The sequence below is a fragment of the Tetrao urogallus genome (assembly GCF_951394365.1).
Source record: "Tetrao urogallus genome assembly, chromosome: 2".
In the NCBI taxonomy this organism is placed as follows: domain Eukaryota; kingdom Metazoa; phylum Chordata; class Aves; order Galliformes; family Phasianidae; genus Tetrao; species Tetrao urogallus.
The window spans coordinates 8708288-8728036 of record NC_136814.1 but is presented as its reverse complement, the minus strand read 5'-3'; the positions used below and the strand labels follow the sequence as shown (position 1 = coordinate 8728036).

The window sequence follows — 19749 nt, the reverse complement described above, 5'->3', positions numbered from 1 at the left end:
TTGGGTTCAAATGGTTATAGTAAGCTGAGTTACATCAGGCACTAGTGGGGTTCCCAGGGATCTATTTTAGGGCCAGTTCTCTTTAATGTTTTTAAAAGTAGCCTGGATGCAGGACTCAAATGCAAGCAAAGCCAGTTTGTGGATGATACTGGGCTAAGAAGAGCTGTTGAATCCCTGAAGAGTAGAGACCTTGCAGAGATGTTCACAAATGAAGAGTGCCAGGCAATCAATCACCAACTACGTAAGTTTAGCAAAAGCAGGGCTGGATTCTGCACCTGGAATGGAGCAACTCTGGATGAATGAACAGACTGGAGGATGAGAAGCTGCAGAGCACTCCTGTGGAATGGCCTCTGGAGGTTTCAGCTGATGGCAAGCTGAATGAATAAACAGTGTGCCCTCATAGCCAAAAAGGCCAACAATATTTGGGGGTGCTAGTCAGTCAACGGCAGTGGTCACAGCACCAAGTCTGCCAGAGTTAAAGAAGTGTTTAGACAGTGCTCTTAGACACAGGGTTTAATTTTTAGTTAGTTTCTGTATGAAGCCAGGAGTTGGGATTGAATGATCCTTGTGGGTCCCTTCCAACCCAGGATACTCTGATGTTATCACTACGATAATTTCACCACAGGCTTTCTTGCAAACCACCCTCATTTACCTAGATGCAACAAAATAAAACACCAGAATTAAGCAGAAGAACAAACCAAGAATACTAGGCACTATTCTGTAAGAACACTTTTCTTTTTTGAGAAAACAAAACTCCAGAGTTTGAGGTGTGCCTTTCTAGAAATGCTGCACTTCTTCACAAGTCCACAGAAGAAATCATTAAAGAAGACTCATTACAAACTGAAAAGAGATTTGGCCCTATCATTCTGAAAAGCACAGATTGAACTGGAAAGAGGCAGATCTCCAAGGCTTGGTGCTTCACATTAACTTGTTTTCTTTTCCAGACAATTTCAGATTGACTCCCTCTACAAAGACACTGACCATTTACTGTAGGAAGTCTGACAAGGTGAAGAGACAGCAGTGCCAGAAACTGAAACAAATACATTGTGTATTTTTGGTTTACTTTTGGAGATTTTGTTCCCCAAGACAGCTCTATTCAATGCAGATCTCTTGCTTTCAAAGACCTGCATATAAAATTGATTTTCTGAATAACTGAAGATAATTCCAGGGAAAGAGAATTGCTGTAGCAGAGGGTCTTTCTTGAGAGAAGCCAGAGAGCATGCAGAAGTGTAAACAGGTATCAAAGATGTCCTTCCAAATTTCATATAGAAATTGAGATGTAAAATATCTTAGAACAGTGCTGATCCTGTCTGATCTGGATTTTAAACACTGAAAGAGTATGACTCTTGCCCTAGTATCTATTACTGTCACCCTCTAACTGAAACAGAAGCCAGGTCAGTATTTTTGTTAATTCTCCAAGGCTGTGCCTGCATTTGGCAAGCACTGCAGCATACCAGGAGTGGAACTACAGAGTTAAACGCCTCAGTGCTGAGGAGCTGACACCCACACTGTGTTTCCTGCAGAACAGGCAGGGAAGAAGCAACTGTGACTTTGCATTAGTCCTAGCCTGGTCCCTTTGACTGAATGCACACTGACTGCTAGAGCGCAGCAAGTGTATTCCAGGAACATGTCTTAGATTAGTCTCATCCAAAAGGAATTCAGTTCGTGCTCCAAAACCTCTCCATAACAAACCTACGTACTGTAAGTGGGAAGTTCAGCACACTCAGTACTATGAGCACACCCTGAACTGACAAACTAACATAGTAATTCTGTTGCACCTTGCTGATCTGCAGGAACCAGTTTAGTTTAAGACCAACAGTGCAACTATCTGCCTCATATGGTCAAAACAGTTCTCTCTCCAAGATTACAACACCCAGGCAGGAAGTGCCAGAAAGAGGCTCACTCTGGAACAAGACAGTTGGTAGTCAGAACAAATAAGCACTTTAGGAGAGAGAGAGAGAGAGAGATATATATATATTTTTTTTTAACCTCAAAAAATGCACAGAGATGAAAACTGACTTATGGTCACCATAGAAGCAAGAAGTTCAAGACCTCTTAACAAAAATTTCTACCAAACAAAGAGAACTTAAATACTTATCACTCAATTGTGCTGCTCAGGATTAGTATGCTCACAGTAAGCACAAAGAAGCAAACAGCTACTCTAGAACCGCAATTTACAGACAGGTGAATTATTGTGTATTAACTCCCCAAGACTTTCAGAATAGATTATTTTCTTCTTCATAAAGGATTCTTTTTTAGAGGAACAGTTGGGAGATGAACAGAGAAAGAACTTCTAGTCTCAGAATCCTTCTGCTAGATGTTCTCATTCCTTCCTCGAGATGAAATTATAATGCTGAAGAAAATGGGACAGATACTAATTTGGTCTTGCTCCCACTGCTGGGTTCTACTCTGGAGATAAGTTATATATAAACAAATTTCACATGAACCACCTGAAAATTTCAATTGGAGTCCTAACTGAATATACCTCCTGACAAATTCAATTTTTCTCCTAATCTAATAAAATAAAAAGTTATTCCTAGAACTAACAAGCAGATGATGGTACTTCGGTCTGAAGCATCGACCATTTTTTTGTACAGAAAATATTTATTTCACTAAGCTCATGAAGAAAGACTGGCATTTACATCAGATACTTAATACACCAGAATGTCTTTGTAACAAAGGCAGTAGTTAACACAAGTCATGCCTTGAGACAAAAATGTTCTCAGTTTAAATACCTGCACCGATCATGGTGATTGGAGATTCAATATATATCCATTCATCAGTATATATACCAGAGTGAACAAAGATAAGTCCATCAAAATGAGCTTCCTGAACTCCACCAAGAGCATCCTCAATGGTATCATAATACTAGAAGAAAAGGGAGAAGTTCAGAGAGATATCCATGCAGATGTGCATAAATATTCTTAAGAATAACTGCTTAGAAACATACCAACATATTTTCTCTTCCTTTATATCTTGCAGGATTACTGTAGAAGTGTTCAGCAAAACCTGGCTTTACATGTGCTCCTTTGTACTGAAATAGGGAAAATAGGTTACGGTAAGTTGCAGACAGGTGGAGCTGAATGCACAGCCAGACATCTGAATGCACAGATAAGGGATCTGTTTATCACTTAGCAAGGTACTTGCTATTTTCAGTTAGTTTCAGGATCTAAGTATCACAGTTGACTTCCCACATCAGGCACTCAATTGTAAATGGCAGCACCAAAACCAAAGCCTGAATCTTAAGAGTGACCAGCTCTTAGACAGCCAGAGGCCTATGAAGGAACTGAAATGTGACAATAAACGCTGTGTACCTTATGTGCTCCACAAACAATGCTGTTATTTCCATGCTTTGATTGTCGCTGCTTACCACAAAACAAATTGCATTTATACGGTGAAAAAAAATAATCTTGTACACCTTCACATCTGATTTAGTACTGCACCAAGATGCCAAGTTCTAGTTAATGAACTTCTGAAGTTTAAAAACAAATATACATCACGTTGTATAACAGATCAATGTTGATATTTTATTTATTTCCCTCTTCTACAATTTTCAAATATCACACCCAGACATTCCTACAGTGTTTTGATACTTCGGATTAGAGGTTCAATCACATGCCTTTAAAGTAATCTGCTTAGCTCCAACCATGTCAGATGTAAATCACTATTTAAGCCCAAGTGATATCTTTCTTTTGCTAGAGGAAGAAGTGTATGAATCTCATAATCAGCACGCACACGTTTAGTATACCTGATTACAACATCTCTGAAATCAAGAAATAACTTCAGATATCCCCCTACTGCATAACAACACAGGAATCTCATCTCCTTAGTCTCGCTATCTCACTTACTTTCAATTCCAAAACCCAAATCATTGCTGTATTGTCAGCTATGTTCCAGAAGATGAGATTTTTTCTTTCATAAATCACCTTTAAATTGAAATATAAATTAATACTACTGTTACCAGTTGCTGAAAGCTTTCCTTCCAGGGATTCGGATGTTCATATTCTTCTGGATTAATCTGATAAAATTTACCAGCTTCAGGATGCATCATTGGACGTGTGTACTCAAATACTTCCATATACAGTCTTTTCCTGAGTAGAAGTGTCAATCACACAAGAAAATTAATGTACTACACATTCCTCTTTCATTTTAATACACCACACTAAAACCATTTACATTTCTTTCCCCAACAGCATTGGACATAGTTCATGACAACGAATTTGGAAAAGATCAGTACCAAACACTTCAACACTTTCCAAGCAATTTCTCTACTGGACTGACTTCTGAGGTTTTCTAAAATAACTTCTGATATGTTTCAGGATCCAAATGGTCACATTCTCAACATGTAACTGAAATGTAGGGAGAATTTCTTTTAAGCTACACCGCTTGTGAAATCAGTGTCTAATTGTGTATTAATTGCAGCAGTGCTTTAGCACTTAGGAAAGCTATCATAAAAACAACAAAACACTATGAAGTGTGCCAACAATTCCTCACCTTACAAAAAAAAAAAAAAAAAAAAAAAAAAAAAAAAAGGCTGAAAAAAATGCATTCAAAGAGAACAAATGATTTACCATATCTCAAGAATGTCCATCATCGGACAGATTACACAAGCTTAAAAGAAAATAATGCTCCAGCTAAAAAGCAACTGGATTGCTTTGTTTAGTGTCAGAATACAAATAGTTGCAGTGCCTGAGCTGAATGACATTAGGTCTAGCCTTACAGAATGCCACTGAATCTTAGAAAATGTAACTCAGCTAACAAAATGTCACCAAAATTCACCTGGACAAAACAAAACAGCACTTCTGTGATGCCATACTCAAACTCTGTTATTAGTATTAATCTCTACCCCAAAACGAAGAACAAAACAAATCCCAGCATATGAAACACGCTACTTTTCCTTATTAAATAATGTTCATTTAGATCCCATTAATCAGTGTTCTCAATAACCCCAGGGTGAGTGAACTTATATGTCAGAAAACAACCACAGAATCCAAACGTTAAAACAAAAACAAGCAAAAAAAGAAAAAGAAAGCCAAACCAAACCCCAAAATACGTAACATCAGACCAACGTGCATTTGACATCTAGATATGCATTTCTTCTCAAGTCAAATACAAACCCCATGGAAATGTGAACAAGGTTAAAGGGGGGGAGAACAGAAGGAGTGGCTGCTGAAGGAATAGCTCACTGCATTTTGAAGTCATTATTTAACTAGTATTTATACAACCAGAGAATCAGAAGTGTTACTGTTTAACACGCCTGATCAGAAATTCCTAAGTAACCAAATAAAGCTTGTGTAAACCAGAGATATTGAAATACAATTTGTTTAAACGCAACTAATTGCAGCTCCTAACCAATAGTTCATTTTCTCCGTTTTCCTGGCATCTCATGCAGCACAGCTTATATTTCTCAAGATAATGAGGAATAGCTATTCACTTACCACAAAATTGGATCATTAGCCAGCTCACTGAAGCGTTTACACACACAAGCTGCTCTGCAGAGATCCTGCTCCAGCAGGTAGGAGAAGATCTTTAGAACCACTTCATCTGGCAACTTTTCCTGAAGATACTGTTCTGCAGGTGCTGCTATTAAACAATGATTTATGTAAGGTTACTGACATACGTAAGCAGCCCAAATTCTGATACACCTCATACAACAAAATACATCGCCAACTTGCCATTTGCAAGATTCCAACTTAAAGTTCAAAAACCTCAAATTTTAAGTGCCCTTCATCAGAATTTGAAGATAAAACTAGGTAAATGGTTGACCCTGGAGTCAGGTAGAAGCTATAGATTGACAAAAAACAGCTACTAAGTGTATTTCAGATACATTGGCTCTTTACTATTAGCTTTGCTGTGGCTCAACTAACCCATACTATCCAGGTAATAAAGATCCAGTACCAGAGTCAGCAGTTCAAACATTATGAAACAAAGGAATTTACCCAAAAGCAGTCAGTTTGAAGAAGATACAAATAAAACTTCCCCACTTTCACACAATAAACACATTATGAAGAAATATGCCTGGGATGTAGGAAACTATCAAACAGTAAATCCAATATATCCTTCTACTTACTCCTAGTTATGTGTTTTCTCATAAAATTTAAAAAGAAAAATAAAAATGAAGCCAAATGAAGCACCAGTCTTGCCTGATGATGCATTTTTTGAGAAAGGTTTGAGAATATGGCATTCTTCTCATTGCTTTGCAGAGATATCAGTGCACTTGATACCCCTGCCGTTGTGCACATCACATACAACAGCTTATAGCAAAAAGGCCATCTGCAGTCTGCATTCTCATGAGGACCTTCCATGGCAGGTATCCTTGCAACAGGGTTGTTTTGTTTTTAGAGGTCATTTGTTTGGTTATTGCCTTTAAGATCTTTTCTCAGGCAGAACCATACAGAACAGCTTCCAACTTTTAGTGGATTTGTATGCAAGGCATTAAGAGCTTCTGCTGTATTCATAATGCAATTACATCCATGTAATGCTCCTTGCATTATTAATTTTTTCCTAGAACATCTAAACCAAGGGAGCAATACAACTGTGATTTTGACTATTACAGAGAGAACGCTGAAGTGACCCTCAGACAGAAGATTACCAAATTTGAGGGAGTTAGATTTGGAAAAAGAGTTTTCAAATGAGGTCCCTTTCACATACACAAGATGGCAGAAACTCTGAAACACTGTTGACTCTGCAGTGACTTCCCCTAAACCTGCTCCTTGGGTGACATTCATACAACAGTGCAACAAGTGATTCACAAAAGCCAATTTCCCCTGCTGGTCTTTATAGTAATAAGAGAGGGGCAGAAGCTCTACATACACTCCACTCCAGTCAAACAAAAATCAATGCTGTACAAAAGGAAAAAGTCTCAGCATTCTCTCTCAAAATAAATTTTTAAATTGCTAGTATTGATCACGGAGAGAAGGAAGAACCACCAGAACTTCTTCCTCATTCTTACCTGCCCCCCTCCACATTAACATTTTTCTGGACCGACTCTTCAGTGCAGCTTGTTAACAAGCTACAGAACCACCAGCATGGGTGCAAGGAAGGAAACAGGAATGAATGTCCAAAAGTCAGGCAAGATGGTTCTTTCCAGTAGCAGTATTATTAATGCCATACACTTTATTATTATTTTTAATAATAAAAATCTTACAGGCTAAAGCCAGTAGATTACCAAAACTAATGCAGTGCAAGCAAGTAGTCTGGAAAGGTCTTATGTTCAAGATAGACTTGTAGAATCCAAGATACAGAGAACATGTGCCAACTCATGAGGTGAGTACAGCCAGGAGTCACCCAAAAATGCTACCTGCACATTAAGTGCTGTTTTTTAAGACGGTATTTTTCCACTGGAGTTGAAGTTTTTTTGTATCAAACAGGCAACAGCAACTCATTCTACAGTCCTAATTACCCTTGAAATGCATCACAGGATTGCTGGGCATTGCTTCTGAATTCATCTTTTTCTGGTAGCATTCCAGTTAGATGTGGAGATACAGTCTTAAAAGCTAAAACGTAATGTTGTGAACGCAGGACAGTAAATATTCTCAGAGACCTCCCATGACCTGTCTTCTGCTTTTCACACACTAATGTTTGAGGCATGCAATATTATCTTCCTCCCTAGACAATTGGTTTCTTGATTAAACAGCCTGCAGAACTTCATCTTCCTTTATGTTTACATATAAGTTAAGACTTGACTAAGTTTGAATGGAAAGGGGAAGTTCACTTGTATAGTGTCTCCCATTGCTCAGACTTTCTTTCTGTTTCCTTCCTAGGCCACAACACAAGATTAAAAAAACTATATCTAAATGTGTTTCTGTCACTGGAAGAAATAGTAGCCAACTCTGACAGCACACAAAAAAATTTCTTCTTGAGGAAAAACCATCAACATCACATACTGCAATTTGCCTAGTAATTTTAACTGGAAGGCATTTAATTAGGCACTACTCACAAAATGGAGTGGTTTTTTTTACAAGCATTTGCTGTCCTCTTCCACCTTTACCTTACTTCCACCTTTCTTCCTTCAGAAGTAAGACACTCAAGCTGCCTTTCTGCTCAGTCAGAGGCAAGGTGCAGGTATGTTCTTTTCAGCAGTTTACAAAAACAGACCTTTAAAACTACACTGTCCTACCTGGTGACTAAAGCAGAATTGTTAGTTTTCCAGCTGCCAGGAATAGCAGTACATTATCTCATATGCTTGAAAAGCTTTCATACTTAACCTTCATTTTGTCAATATGAATAAAAGTAAATTTTAAAAAAGACAAAATTTAAGAGGCTCTTACCAACCCTGACCACTACTCTAACATGACAATTCAAATACTGATGACTATTAATCAAGAGCTAATATAGTAAAAAGTTAAAAATTAGAAACATAGCTGACTACGTCATTCTTTTTCCACAGGATGTGCTTGAATTCAAATTCTTTCTATTTTTCTATTTTTATTTTTACTTCTGTTGATACTACAGCATTACCAAGGTGGAGGGCAGGAAAAGTTGCCTGAAAGTGAATTAGCCTTTGTACAGACGTGAAGATTGGATGTTGTGTTGAGGGACATGGTTTAGTGGGAGCTATTGGGAATAGGTGAACGGTTGGACTGGATGATCTTTTAGGTCTTTTCCAACCTTGGTGATTCTGTGATTCTATGATTCTATGACTGCCATCCTGTGAATCTTGAGATGTAAATTATGTATTCTATGGATCCCAATTTTTGTCCATTTAATAGTGAGGACAGTGACTAACAGCTTTTGCTTTGAACACAGGCCGTTAGTAAACATATTTTCTTGCTAAGAAACAGATGTCAGAAAACAAGGCATACGTGATTTTGGATATCAATCTTTAGCAAAAGGAAAAAAATCCAAAAAGGCAGTAAGTTCTGTGAGCCATGGGCTATGGACTATGGCGTGAGAGGAACAAAAGCCCTGTGCAATAATAAACAAAAAGGAAGAGAAGACAAGTGGTACTGAAGGTTGAAAGATCACAGCGGAAGCAGACATTTACAGCTCAGTTGATACAAGGAGACAGTCAGAACTGAATTTAAAATTTGGTTATGTGTCTGATGTAACAAACACAGCTCAATAATACTTTTTTCTTATCTAAACTTCTATTTTCTTCATTTTTTATTATTCTACTGAAAAGGGCTTAAGTGAAGTGCTTTGCATGTTTTCTATAACGTGTGACTTTCTCATCAAGATGACTATATTCATTAATCTTCCTCTCTCAGGATTGGAAGCCACTGTCCTTTAGCACCAGGACTATTTGGGCACAGAGTTGCAGAGAAAAGGAAAAAAAAAAAAGTCAAAACTTGAAATAATCAAAAATAACTTTGGAAAACTGTCAGGAAGAACACATTAAAATTTCAAAATAGCAACTATTTCAGAGCAGCAGTTGTTCTGAAATAAGGATGAAAACTAGCAATGGTCTTCTTCAGCTTCTGATTCCCATCCAGACGGACACACTTGAAAGCACTTCTCAGAGTCCGTACAAGGAAGAATGGTTCTCTGCCCAGACATAACCCTGCATTACTAGACCCACACCTTCATTTCATCTACAGTTCTAAAGTAAACAGATATATGTTCCAAATGATAACATACCATTTACACTCATGATATTCCAGAAAATCTCATGCTTACTCAGTCACAATAGCTACCATTATCTATGCTAACAACAACAAAAAGGCAAGAAGAAAATACTGTAGCAATTAGCATTGGCACAAATTTAAGAGTCCCATCTCAGAAAACTCGAAGGGAAAAAAGAGTAACCACCATCCATATTGTGAGAGATATTAATAGCAAATAGTTTGACAAGAACACTCCCTTGTCCAGCTGTGACTGGTTTCAATACAATCTCAAGAGTACAATTACAAAAAACAGTTTACAATTCCATGCTGGAGAAGCCTCCACAATTCCAGTACCTTGCCCAAATGAACTCAGTAATGCAACAAAAGCAACATGCAGCAAACATGTGGAAAATTCCCTTTTCCTTCCCAATTCCCTTCCCAACTGTCATGTGCGGTGTGAGGATTTTATACAAAATTACCCACATCAATAAAGTAAGGAGGTCAGTAAGAGCATAATGAAAAATGTATCAGAAGAGAACAACCTTGAAGGAAAATCACAAACTGTTGAGAGAAATTGAGCTTATGATAGTAAGTCTTTGCACCATGCTTTCAGTATCAGATTGGGAAATGAAACTGGAATTAAAATTACAAGCTGATGTTTGGTTTTGGTCATTTCAAGTACACAAACCTATGGTTAAATGATTCTTAAATAGTTACAGAAATTCAAAGAGAGAACGACAGCATGTAGGAGGGGATGTAAAATGGAAGGTTTGAAATAAAAATCTGTACTAGGGACCAGATTCTAAAGTCAGACTAAAACCAAGGTTCCAAATCTCAAGGTCAGAACAAGCTTCTAGTTGTCCTTTTACTGAAGTTTCTCAGTTGGAGAAAAGAGCAAAGAAACTGGGGAGGGGGGTGGGTATCAAAGATGCATTCTGCCCCCTAATCTTTGCACAGTTATTACCTGATAAATCCTGGGATTTTCCAGATACTCTGGCACGTTTAGCTCGGTGACCAAAGTTTTCAGTAGCTGAAGTGGAGGCACCCTTTAACAAAATAAATCAGAATTAATTTGGTCACTAGGTAAGTTACAGAAAACGCTGTCTATTCTGAGACAATTACTACTTCACAGTTGAAACCAAACCAAGTTACCTCCATACTGTTCTTTGTAGGGCAAGCTGTTCTTTTAGGTAGAAGAGTTTTTCTGCGAAGTTGGTATGGACTATTTTGTGCACCAGGACCTGATTCTTCTGCAACCATATCTGCAGGTACATCATCATCTGTCAATAACAATAACAACAAAAGTTTGTAAGTTAGAATTGTAGGGTGTTTTTTATACCATAAAAACCACAGATTCTCAGATAAATGCACCCAGTCAGGCAAGGGTGGGGAAAGTGCTAAAGCACAGGGAATATTTGATGAAACATAGTTTTATGAATGCTGTGTCCACATTAAGAAGCACATTAAAAGCAAAAATGAATTAACCTCTGTTCAACACACATACACAGCAGCTACACCACAAGTTGTTTTTTCTTTAAGAAAAGTGATTAAAATAGGGTTTCACTTTATTTGCAGATGTTATTCACTATATTAATTTTATTACCCTATTAGCTCAAGCTTTTTACCTCTGTAAAACTATTGTAACAAGGACCACTGGAGCTTTGCTATTAAACAGAGGTTATTAAGAAAACCCTCAGAAAATATGGCATTTACTTCAAAACTCATGGCAGACTTTTCCAAAATATTTCAGGAATACTTCAGTACATAAATCCTTTGGTACAATGGAATAAGAAGACAGAACATGAAGTAGCTTTAAAGAGGGGAGGAAATGCAGAAAGTGTGATACCATTTTAAAATATTCATTTACTACATTTGATTCCTATATGTAAAATTGTATGTATTCTTAATTATGCAACATATCCAGCAAATAAAGGAACTGTTTATCGTTAGACATCCTACAACTAGGATTTCATAATGCAATTACAGTAATTTAACAAAGACCAACACAAAAGTCTTCAAGAAAATAAATAAATCAAAGCCTTGTTTTCTGCTAAAGTAAAAGCTGTACTTTCTGCAGACACATAACTGTAGGGGAAAAAAATCAGACTTATTTTTTATTTTAATGCTTTTTCATTTTTGAACTGGATAAAACATGATGTACAAGTGATGGCCAGAAAAGCAATACTGCAGAATAAGCAGTTTTCTCAAATGTATTAGCATGAAAAGACAAAACTAAACAAAACCACCATAGCAAAAACACATACTCTGCATCCTTCAAGTATTAAGACAGTCCATGCTCATAACACAAAAAGTTCTAAAACTATTCTTTCTTTACATTTCCAGATAATAATCTCATGAGCTTTTTTTCCCCAAACATAAATTATAAGAGAATTGCATTTATGTAGGTTTATGCACCCTGTCATAGCCCAAGCTGCTATGCTAGTGACGCCTAACCAACAACAGTCTGAAGAAGTTATCTCAGTGCCTTCTTGTTCTTTTCCAACTCCGCCTTTCTGCTTGCAGCAACATGAGATTGAGCACAGTGAGTGAAACCTTCAACATTTTTTAAAATAACAAAACTCCTAAATTAAGCCAGACCAGCTTACTCACCTTCTGCAACCCCGGTACTCATTTGACAGACCCACTAGCACTGGAGGATTTCTCTGTCTCTGAAGGATGCTTATCCATTACACAGAGAAATACCAATGCATGACCTGCAGTGTATGTCCCCATGGCACGGCCAGCACAGCTCTGGCATCGTGCTCCCACTGGAGGCTGTTGATGCCTTACTAGGTGACTGACCGCACCCCCATGATTCAGCCATGGAATTTCACGTGTTTGTGACACCTCTGACAGAAATATTGTCGTCAAGCAAACCACAAGGCATCAGAAGTGGGAAGAGAAAGCCTACGGGAGAAGAGCTCCCAGTTTCCCTCTCACACAGCCATGGCAGGGAGCTGTGGCTCTGAAGCGGGCCTTGCAGCAGCCCAGAGCAACGCTCCCTCGCAACCAAGCTCTGGCACCGGAGCGTGCTCAAACACTGCATGCCTCTATATTCACACCCATATTTCCTTGTCTACAGTCGAATAGAGTAACTATTAATTCTGTTGCTGATCCCTGGTACTTAGGGATTTCGAGCATCTTAAGCCTCTTCTCTTTTCACAGTGAACGTGGGCATGTCAGAACAGCAATTTTTTTTTCTTGTTCTTCGTAGTAAATACAATAGTTCAAAACTGCCCCATAGAACACAGGAAAAATATAGTAAGCAAAAGAAAAAAAAAAATCAAAGCGCAGAGGTTTGATCTCTCCGTAGGCGATGAAAAGGGCAATGGGAAAACCCCAATTGGGTTCTTAAAAGAAAACCAGCAGAAGCTGCTGAACATATAACATATAACCACTGCAAAGACGACAGAAGTCTGTGGGGGTAGCGTGGAAGTAAAGGTCAGTTTGGCTGAAACACGGAGAGACTGGCTAAGCAGAAAGGAATCGTACTCATTTTTTTCACAGCAGATTTAGAAGGATGGCAAGAGTCCTGCTCCAAGATCACCTTCCTAGCACAGATGACATTCAGAGATGCACTCATTCACTCAGACTTCACAGCAGGCACTGGAAGAATTAAAATTTCCCTTCTTCTATCTGGCTGGCAAGGAGGGCACCTGAGGGAAGCGTGGATGTGAGCAGCAAGGCCCAGGAGCAGGGCAGGAGCACTGATGTTACCTCTCCCTAAAGGAGTAACATGACAACACTCATAATTTTGCCTGGAAACCTTCTGTGCTAAGCAAGCATTCTGAAAATTCTCCCCTAGAAACACTCACATAAACGTAGCCCTGTTTTAAGGAAAGAAAAAATGACAGTCTCAATGCCTCCAAAACATTCTGAGAAAACCAACTGAAGTGCAACAGTCCTGGCTATTGCATCTACTGCATCTACTAACATAAATAAAAGGCATTATCAATATCTGCTGATGGTAGAAGCATTTGCCTGATAAAAGCCATTAAACAAATTCAGGGGAGCATGTGTGTAATATTAATGCTCTCATACAACACCTGCTGAAATGATTCCCAGATGCTGTCAAAATTTTAAGTCAATACATTTGTGGCATAAGAGATTAAAAAAGCTGAGTCTGTTCTCAAACATTTACCTGCAATGCTTTATATGAGTTGTATTATGTAAGAAGATAGAAATATTTTATTTGAAATTATTGCTTTTCAAATTAAAGGGTCAAAACCTGTGCCCATAAAACACATAGGAAGATATGCTGCCAACCCGTTGAGATGATAGCCCTCACCGCTTTTCACTGCCTAGAACCGCAATGCCTGAGAAAGGAAAAGTAAAGCTTAAGGGAATAGAAAAGGAAAAAAATAATGCAAAAAAGGACAGAAATAAAGATAAACTAACTAGAGAACAGAACTACATGGCTGTAGTTCTGTATTTGCACTTACAATAGTTACAAAAACATGAACATCTCAGTAACAAATTGTCAGCACTACAAAAAAAAAAAAAGAGAAACCACCACCATTTTTCTTTCAATAAAAACAGTCTGGGAGCGAGCTGTTAAATGGCTGTATGTTTCAGCAGCGCAACAGGAACTCATCCCATGTGCTTGCAAACCCTCCCAAAGAAATGTCACATTCTTTTATGAGCAGATACAGTAGCAAGTAAGAAATGACTGCATATGTGTAAGGTACATTCTACTCCTTACCTGAGAGAAAAACAAAACAAAACAAAAACATCCATGGAACTTTTCCTAACAGTTCAGGGCAGCATTTAAGGCTTAGTTTATGTTATGCATTGTAGATCCATGTAGTCTGCAGTTTGGAGTGGAGACTGCAGAGGAGACCATGTTCTTTCAGATGTCTGAATATTTAACTCATCTTCAAAGAGAAAGCCACTAGCTGGGAATACCACAATAAAAAAAATCTCAACAACTGAGGAAAACAAAGTGCAAAGACAGAACAGAATCATTCATTTAGAAAGAACCTACAGGGGTCATCGAGTCCAACTGCAAGAAGTAATTCATTGAAGCAAGACCTAACATCATAATGGCAAGAGCATTTTATGGTCTTCCGTGGCCAAGCTCTAGAAGATGTATGCATTCTCCCCCCTTCATTTTATGTTTAATGGTAAAAGAAAATGTTGAACTAGGAAGTAAATGAGTTTGCAGCTACCAGTAGCCCTAAAACAAAGACTGATAAACACGGTGGTGTGTTTTAATTATCATTATCCAAATCCTGCAGTACTTTCCAAGCAGTATTCAAAGCAACTTTACGCACACAGATAAAACTATAGAGGTGGCATTTTTCTAAGGTTCTGATGGCACAGGTGAACAAGGACCTTAATCTCTGACAGGAGACAAGGCTGTTTGGAACTGGAAGCAAGAAAAAGATTCAGATATTTCCATTCTGAGTTGCAGGCACCAGTCTGTGGTGGTAACAAACCTAAGTCAAAGACTGCATGCTTTCAGAAGGACTCTAGAAAGATCAGACTGAACATACAGAATAAAGTGATTCTGCCTTCTGGAAAGCCACAGCTAGACAAAACAACCATTACCGACTGCTAGGACACTCAAGCATTCATACAATTTCTAAGCTGATAATAAACCAAAGATATCTTCTTCTCTAACACTACCCAAAGCTTATTTTAACAGTCTATTTGATAAACAAGTCTTAGTGTGTTCACATGTGGAATTTGTTGTATATGAAGATAATTATTTCTGTATGAGAACTGAAATTCTTGGTACTCGCATAAAGCAAAAAAAATTATTTTTGGAATTTACATTTTAAGGTTTTAAACATCAATAATCAAATGAGACAGCTTATTACTCTTTGGAATTAGGTCATGCAGTGTAAGATAACATGATGACCTAAAAAGTGTAAGAATAGATCGGATTGATGCTCAACTCTATTTTTATTTGCTCAAAAGCTTGCGCTCTACAAGACATCTATTTTTATTTACTTTTTTTAACCACAAGGAAGAAGATGATAACTATACAGAGTACTTCAGACTCAGAATATTTCTTCTGTTCTTCGGATGCAATGAAAATTAACTTATCTAAGAATCCAATCTTTTCTCCAACTCAGCTCATAGTGAAGCTCATTACATCAATCTTTATGTAGGTCACCCAAATCAGATGAAAAGGAAAGCATTCTGACAAAGGTGTGTGAGGTCAAGTTAGCACTATCAAAATGCTGAATATTAAAATACAGCTTATATACACAAGGCAAAAACTTGAGTTCTTAGAACTGGCACTAAGCAGGCAAAGTGAAAGTTGACAACAGGGAAAGAAACTGGCTGCAAGCCCAAAGCTTGTCCCCAGCTGTACTTCTTTAAAACTTATGGACAGTCACAAGCAGCTATTCACATCCCAGCCTCGTCCACTAGGGAATTCATAGTCTAAAACCATCTACCACAAAGCCATGTGTGGACACTAATTTAAAAACCCACTCAATACTACGATGAATATTTCCTTTTCAGAAGGCAGGAGCAGAAAGTGTTAACAAGGATCTGATTCAAAACTCTGGTTTCTTTCCAGAAAACGTCCCGCCACTCTCCCCATTTTACTAGCACCCAATTAAAAAAAAGTGAAAAGCAAATACATTATCATGTGTATTTTTATTAGACACACAGAATAACTGCACAGGTGCCTGCATACTTGAACTGCTTGTTGGATAACTCATTTTAGAAAAGGGAGGAAAGCTTTCTTAGAACTAGCAGCTCTAATAATCAGCCCTGGCAGGTTTCAAACAATAGTACCAACAGACCAGAATAAGATAATGTTTTTCCTCTGTATGTTTCCCCAGCTGATAACAGTATTACATCAAAGTAATAAACAGAACTCCAGGTGGCTGCTTTACAATTATTTTATTAAGGAGTTCCTTTCCTGCTTCATAGGCAGCTTGACTCCTGCTCTAAGCTTTCTTTGAGAAGAGACAAGGATCCTTTTTTGGATGCATTCCTCGTTAACAAAGCAATACTTTCAAGGCTGTGGCCTTGCTGCACGGTTCCTTGATGGTACTGGGAAAAAGCTGACCAAGTAGATTTTAAGGGCGCAAGAATACAGTGTTTAAGCACTACATAAGAAAGGTACTTAGAAGCCCATCCTCATTACATTTCTACCAGTCAAGAAGGTCATCCTCCTCTTCAGCTTAAACACAGCAACTTTCAACTCATTAAAAACAGCACAGCCAGTGACAAGAATAAAGGCATCCCAAAAACACACTGAAAGAAGTTCGTGTGTTTTATTCTGCATTACAGCTGACCACAGCAACTGTTCTGATCAACCACCATATTTTAGCTTCTGGCTGTGCTTCAATGCACCTAAACACCAGCAAAACCAAACCTTTCCTCCTCATCTTCCTCCCAAGAAAATTCCTACCTTCCGAGGAAAAGGCATCTCAACCAGGAGATCTAAAACAAACAGGAGGCATATGAGACAATATATTATTCCCAATAAGCATAGCGTAGCTGATCTATTAAGCAGAAAGGTCACATTCTTTAATTACACGAAATCTGGATATTAATGATAACCATAAACTACAAAGAATGAATTAGGAGTTTATAAATAACTCTCCTTAGCAACGCTAAAGAACGTATGTCAGGTGGGTTTTGTGTGTCTGTTTCTGATATCTTAAAAACAAAAAAAGTGGGGGAAAACACAGTACAGGAGTGAGCAATTCAGTGAGAATGCAGAGATTTTACTTGAGGTTATCTACATCTGCAATCTCAAGCTCTCTAGAGCCTCTAACCGATCCATTTGCAGAGATTCTCTTGCAGTGCACAGGAAGCTAAAGAAATCAGTCTCCCCTTGAAATGACAGGAAAGTTTATGCGTAATAAAACAATCCACGTCGCTAGGAATCTCATTATGACCATCACTATTGCAACTATTCAAGCATAACTCCCATAGAGCATAATCTCAGGGCACAATCATTTCACCCAACTTTCAGGAAATGAAAGCCTCCCACAGATCTCTTTGCCACGAACCACGTCTGCACAGCACTGCTGTAATGCTGGGAGGGGTGGTGGCAAAATCCCCTGCTACTACCCCCAGTAGCAGATTGAGAAATGCTTGCCATGCAGAGCCATCTGCCCTGCTGGGACTCTATCAGAACTGACTGACATCTATCAATACATTGGCTCAGATGGAACCCAGTTATGTCAAGGAGCAGTGATATACTGAACTAGCAATTTCCTAAGATTCTGTAAAATAAAAAAAAAGTTTCTGAGATGCCTACCATGACAACTAAGGGCAGTCATCAATCTGTCTTGCAGCAGCAAACAAGCCAAGAAATAGGAAAATTAAATCAAGACGTAAGCTGAAATATTTCAGAATTTGTTAGACTAATAGGTGGAGTTAAGACAACAGATTACATGCAAATCAAGGAGTGTTCTGGGACTCATTAATAATTATTATAGAAATTCTACACATATCTGGAGAAGCTTGCTGCAGAAATTTCCCTAGGGCTAGGTATCTAACTATCCTCAGACTTTGCAGACCAGCAGCCAAGGGTGACTGAGAAGGGCTCCTTCCACAAGAGATTTCTTTTGAGCATCAATATGTCTCTTCATAGTTAAAACATTAAACAGAATAGAAAATGGGCAGCGACAATGCAAGTTTGGGCTCTGTTTAAGAATCTACAGGTCAATCTCATCCATTTAAGACTAGAAAGAAGAATACTTAAATTGGGAAGTAATTGGCCCAGAACTGTGTATGACTGTGATGACAAAGTTAAAAGGCAAGTGAGATGAAAGACCAGACAGCTCTTCCTGTGTGCTGGAGGTGAGATGGGCACAGCCAGCATGGTGTTTATCTCTCTAAGCAGGAAGAAAAAGCAGACCGCTAGTGTTTAAAGCTTACTGGTTTGGGCTGTCATTCCTTTCTGTCTGTACCTTACAATTATGTTACAGTAAAGGAAGAAAAAGCAAAATTAGCCATCAACATAAGCACTCTGTATAATTTAATGTTACTGTAGGAAAACAGGACCACCACGAAAACAGCACATTTTGATTAATGGGTTTTTGTAGATCCCAGATAACATTTTCATGTAGTCTGCTGGATTGTTTTGTTTCTGAAGGCTACAAAACCTTTTTCTTTTTTTTCTTTTAATCCCTACTGGAACAATCACATACCGCCACCAAAAGAAGTTTCCAAGTTGTATTTGGCTGCAGTTGCCATTTACCTAAAAATGTTGGTCCAGGAGGAAGCAAAGGGCCTCCACATGGACTCAGACCCGGTAACCTTGACATAGCAGGGAGGGAAAAAAGGACACTTTGAGAGAGTAATACCCATGGTTTTGGATACCCAACAGCACATCACTAAAAAAAATTAACTGTGAACTGCAAAAGTTAGAGTAAGTGTTCTGCTATCTCTTCTGGCTGTTTCTCCTAACTCACCATTACAGTGATATTAAACATATGCACCGCTTCCTTCTCCCTTACCCACAGCCCAAGTACCACCATCAACATTCATGCTATTTTGAATGTCATGGTGGAAATGAAGAATTACAAACTACCGGCATTTGAACAGCCTGACTAGAAACAGTGTGCTGAAAACCTAAAAACACTACAGAACAAGGAGGAGAAGAAGAGAGGTAGGTAGTGGGAGGAAATCGAAGCAAGAATCCCCATAAATTAATGGTGTTTTGGTGTTTTGCATTGAGCAAAAGGAACAGAATCTCTACTGCAGGGGTATTTACTTGTAATCTGACTTTAAAAAAGGCCATTTGATGATGATTAAGACAGCAACAATAACAAAAACAAAGCAAGCCTCATTTAGCCTTGGCTCTATCAAAAGCATGTTGCATTTAACATAGTTTGGAACGATCCTGCATTTTTTTGAAGACTTGCTCTGAGTCAGACGAATCTGATCACTATTTACTCAAAACTTTTCAAAATGCCTTTCCTAGCATTCTCTTACTTGAATTACAAACTCCAAAGTGCCTGACAAGAACAGAAAAGCATGGCTCTGTTTAGCTGCAGGGAAATGACTGCGTAAAAACAACATGGGGAACTACAGCAAAACTAAGCAACATCAGGGCTTGGAAAGAAAATTCTTTGTTAGTCATTACTTATTTGTTAGCATGTTATGTTCTTAGGATGGGTCATGAAAGCTAACACCAAATTATAAAATACCACTGTAGTTGGACACTTCTGATTTGAATCTAATTTTGTTAGTGACAGTAGAAATGAAAAACTGCCATCAATAA

The 19749-nt window shown here is 38.3% G+C and overlaps 1 protein-coding gene across 1 annotated transcript in view; it reads right to left on the bottom strand.

Moving 5' to 3' along the window:
• Window positions 1-19749, bottom strand: part of FBXO11 (F-box protein 11) — a gene marked incomplete at both ends in the record, with an annotated part of 64115 nt that overhangs the window by 20964 nt on the left and 23402 nt on the right. Inside the window, 6 exons of the mRNA XM_079550212.1 lie at window positions 2736-2868; window positions 2951-3034; window positions 3962-4091; window positions 5439-5583; window positions 10510-10591; window positions 10698-10825. Coding sequence (XP_079406338.1) covers window positions 2736-2868; window positions 2951-3034; window positions 3962-4091; window positions 5439-5583; window positions 10510-10591; window positions 10698-10825 — 702 coding nt within the window. The remainder of the gene's footprint in view (window positions 1-2735; window positions 2869-2950; window positions 3035-3961; window positions 4092-5438; window positions 5584-10509; window positions 10592-10697; window positions 10826-19749) is intronic.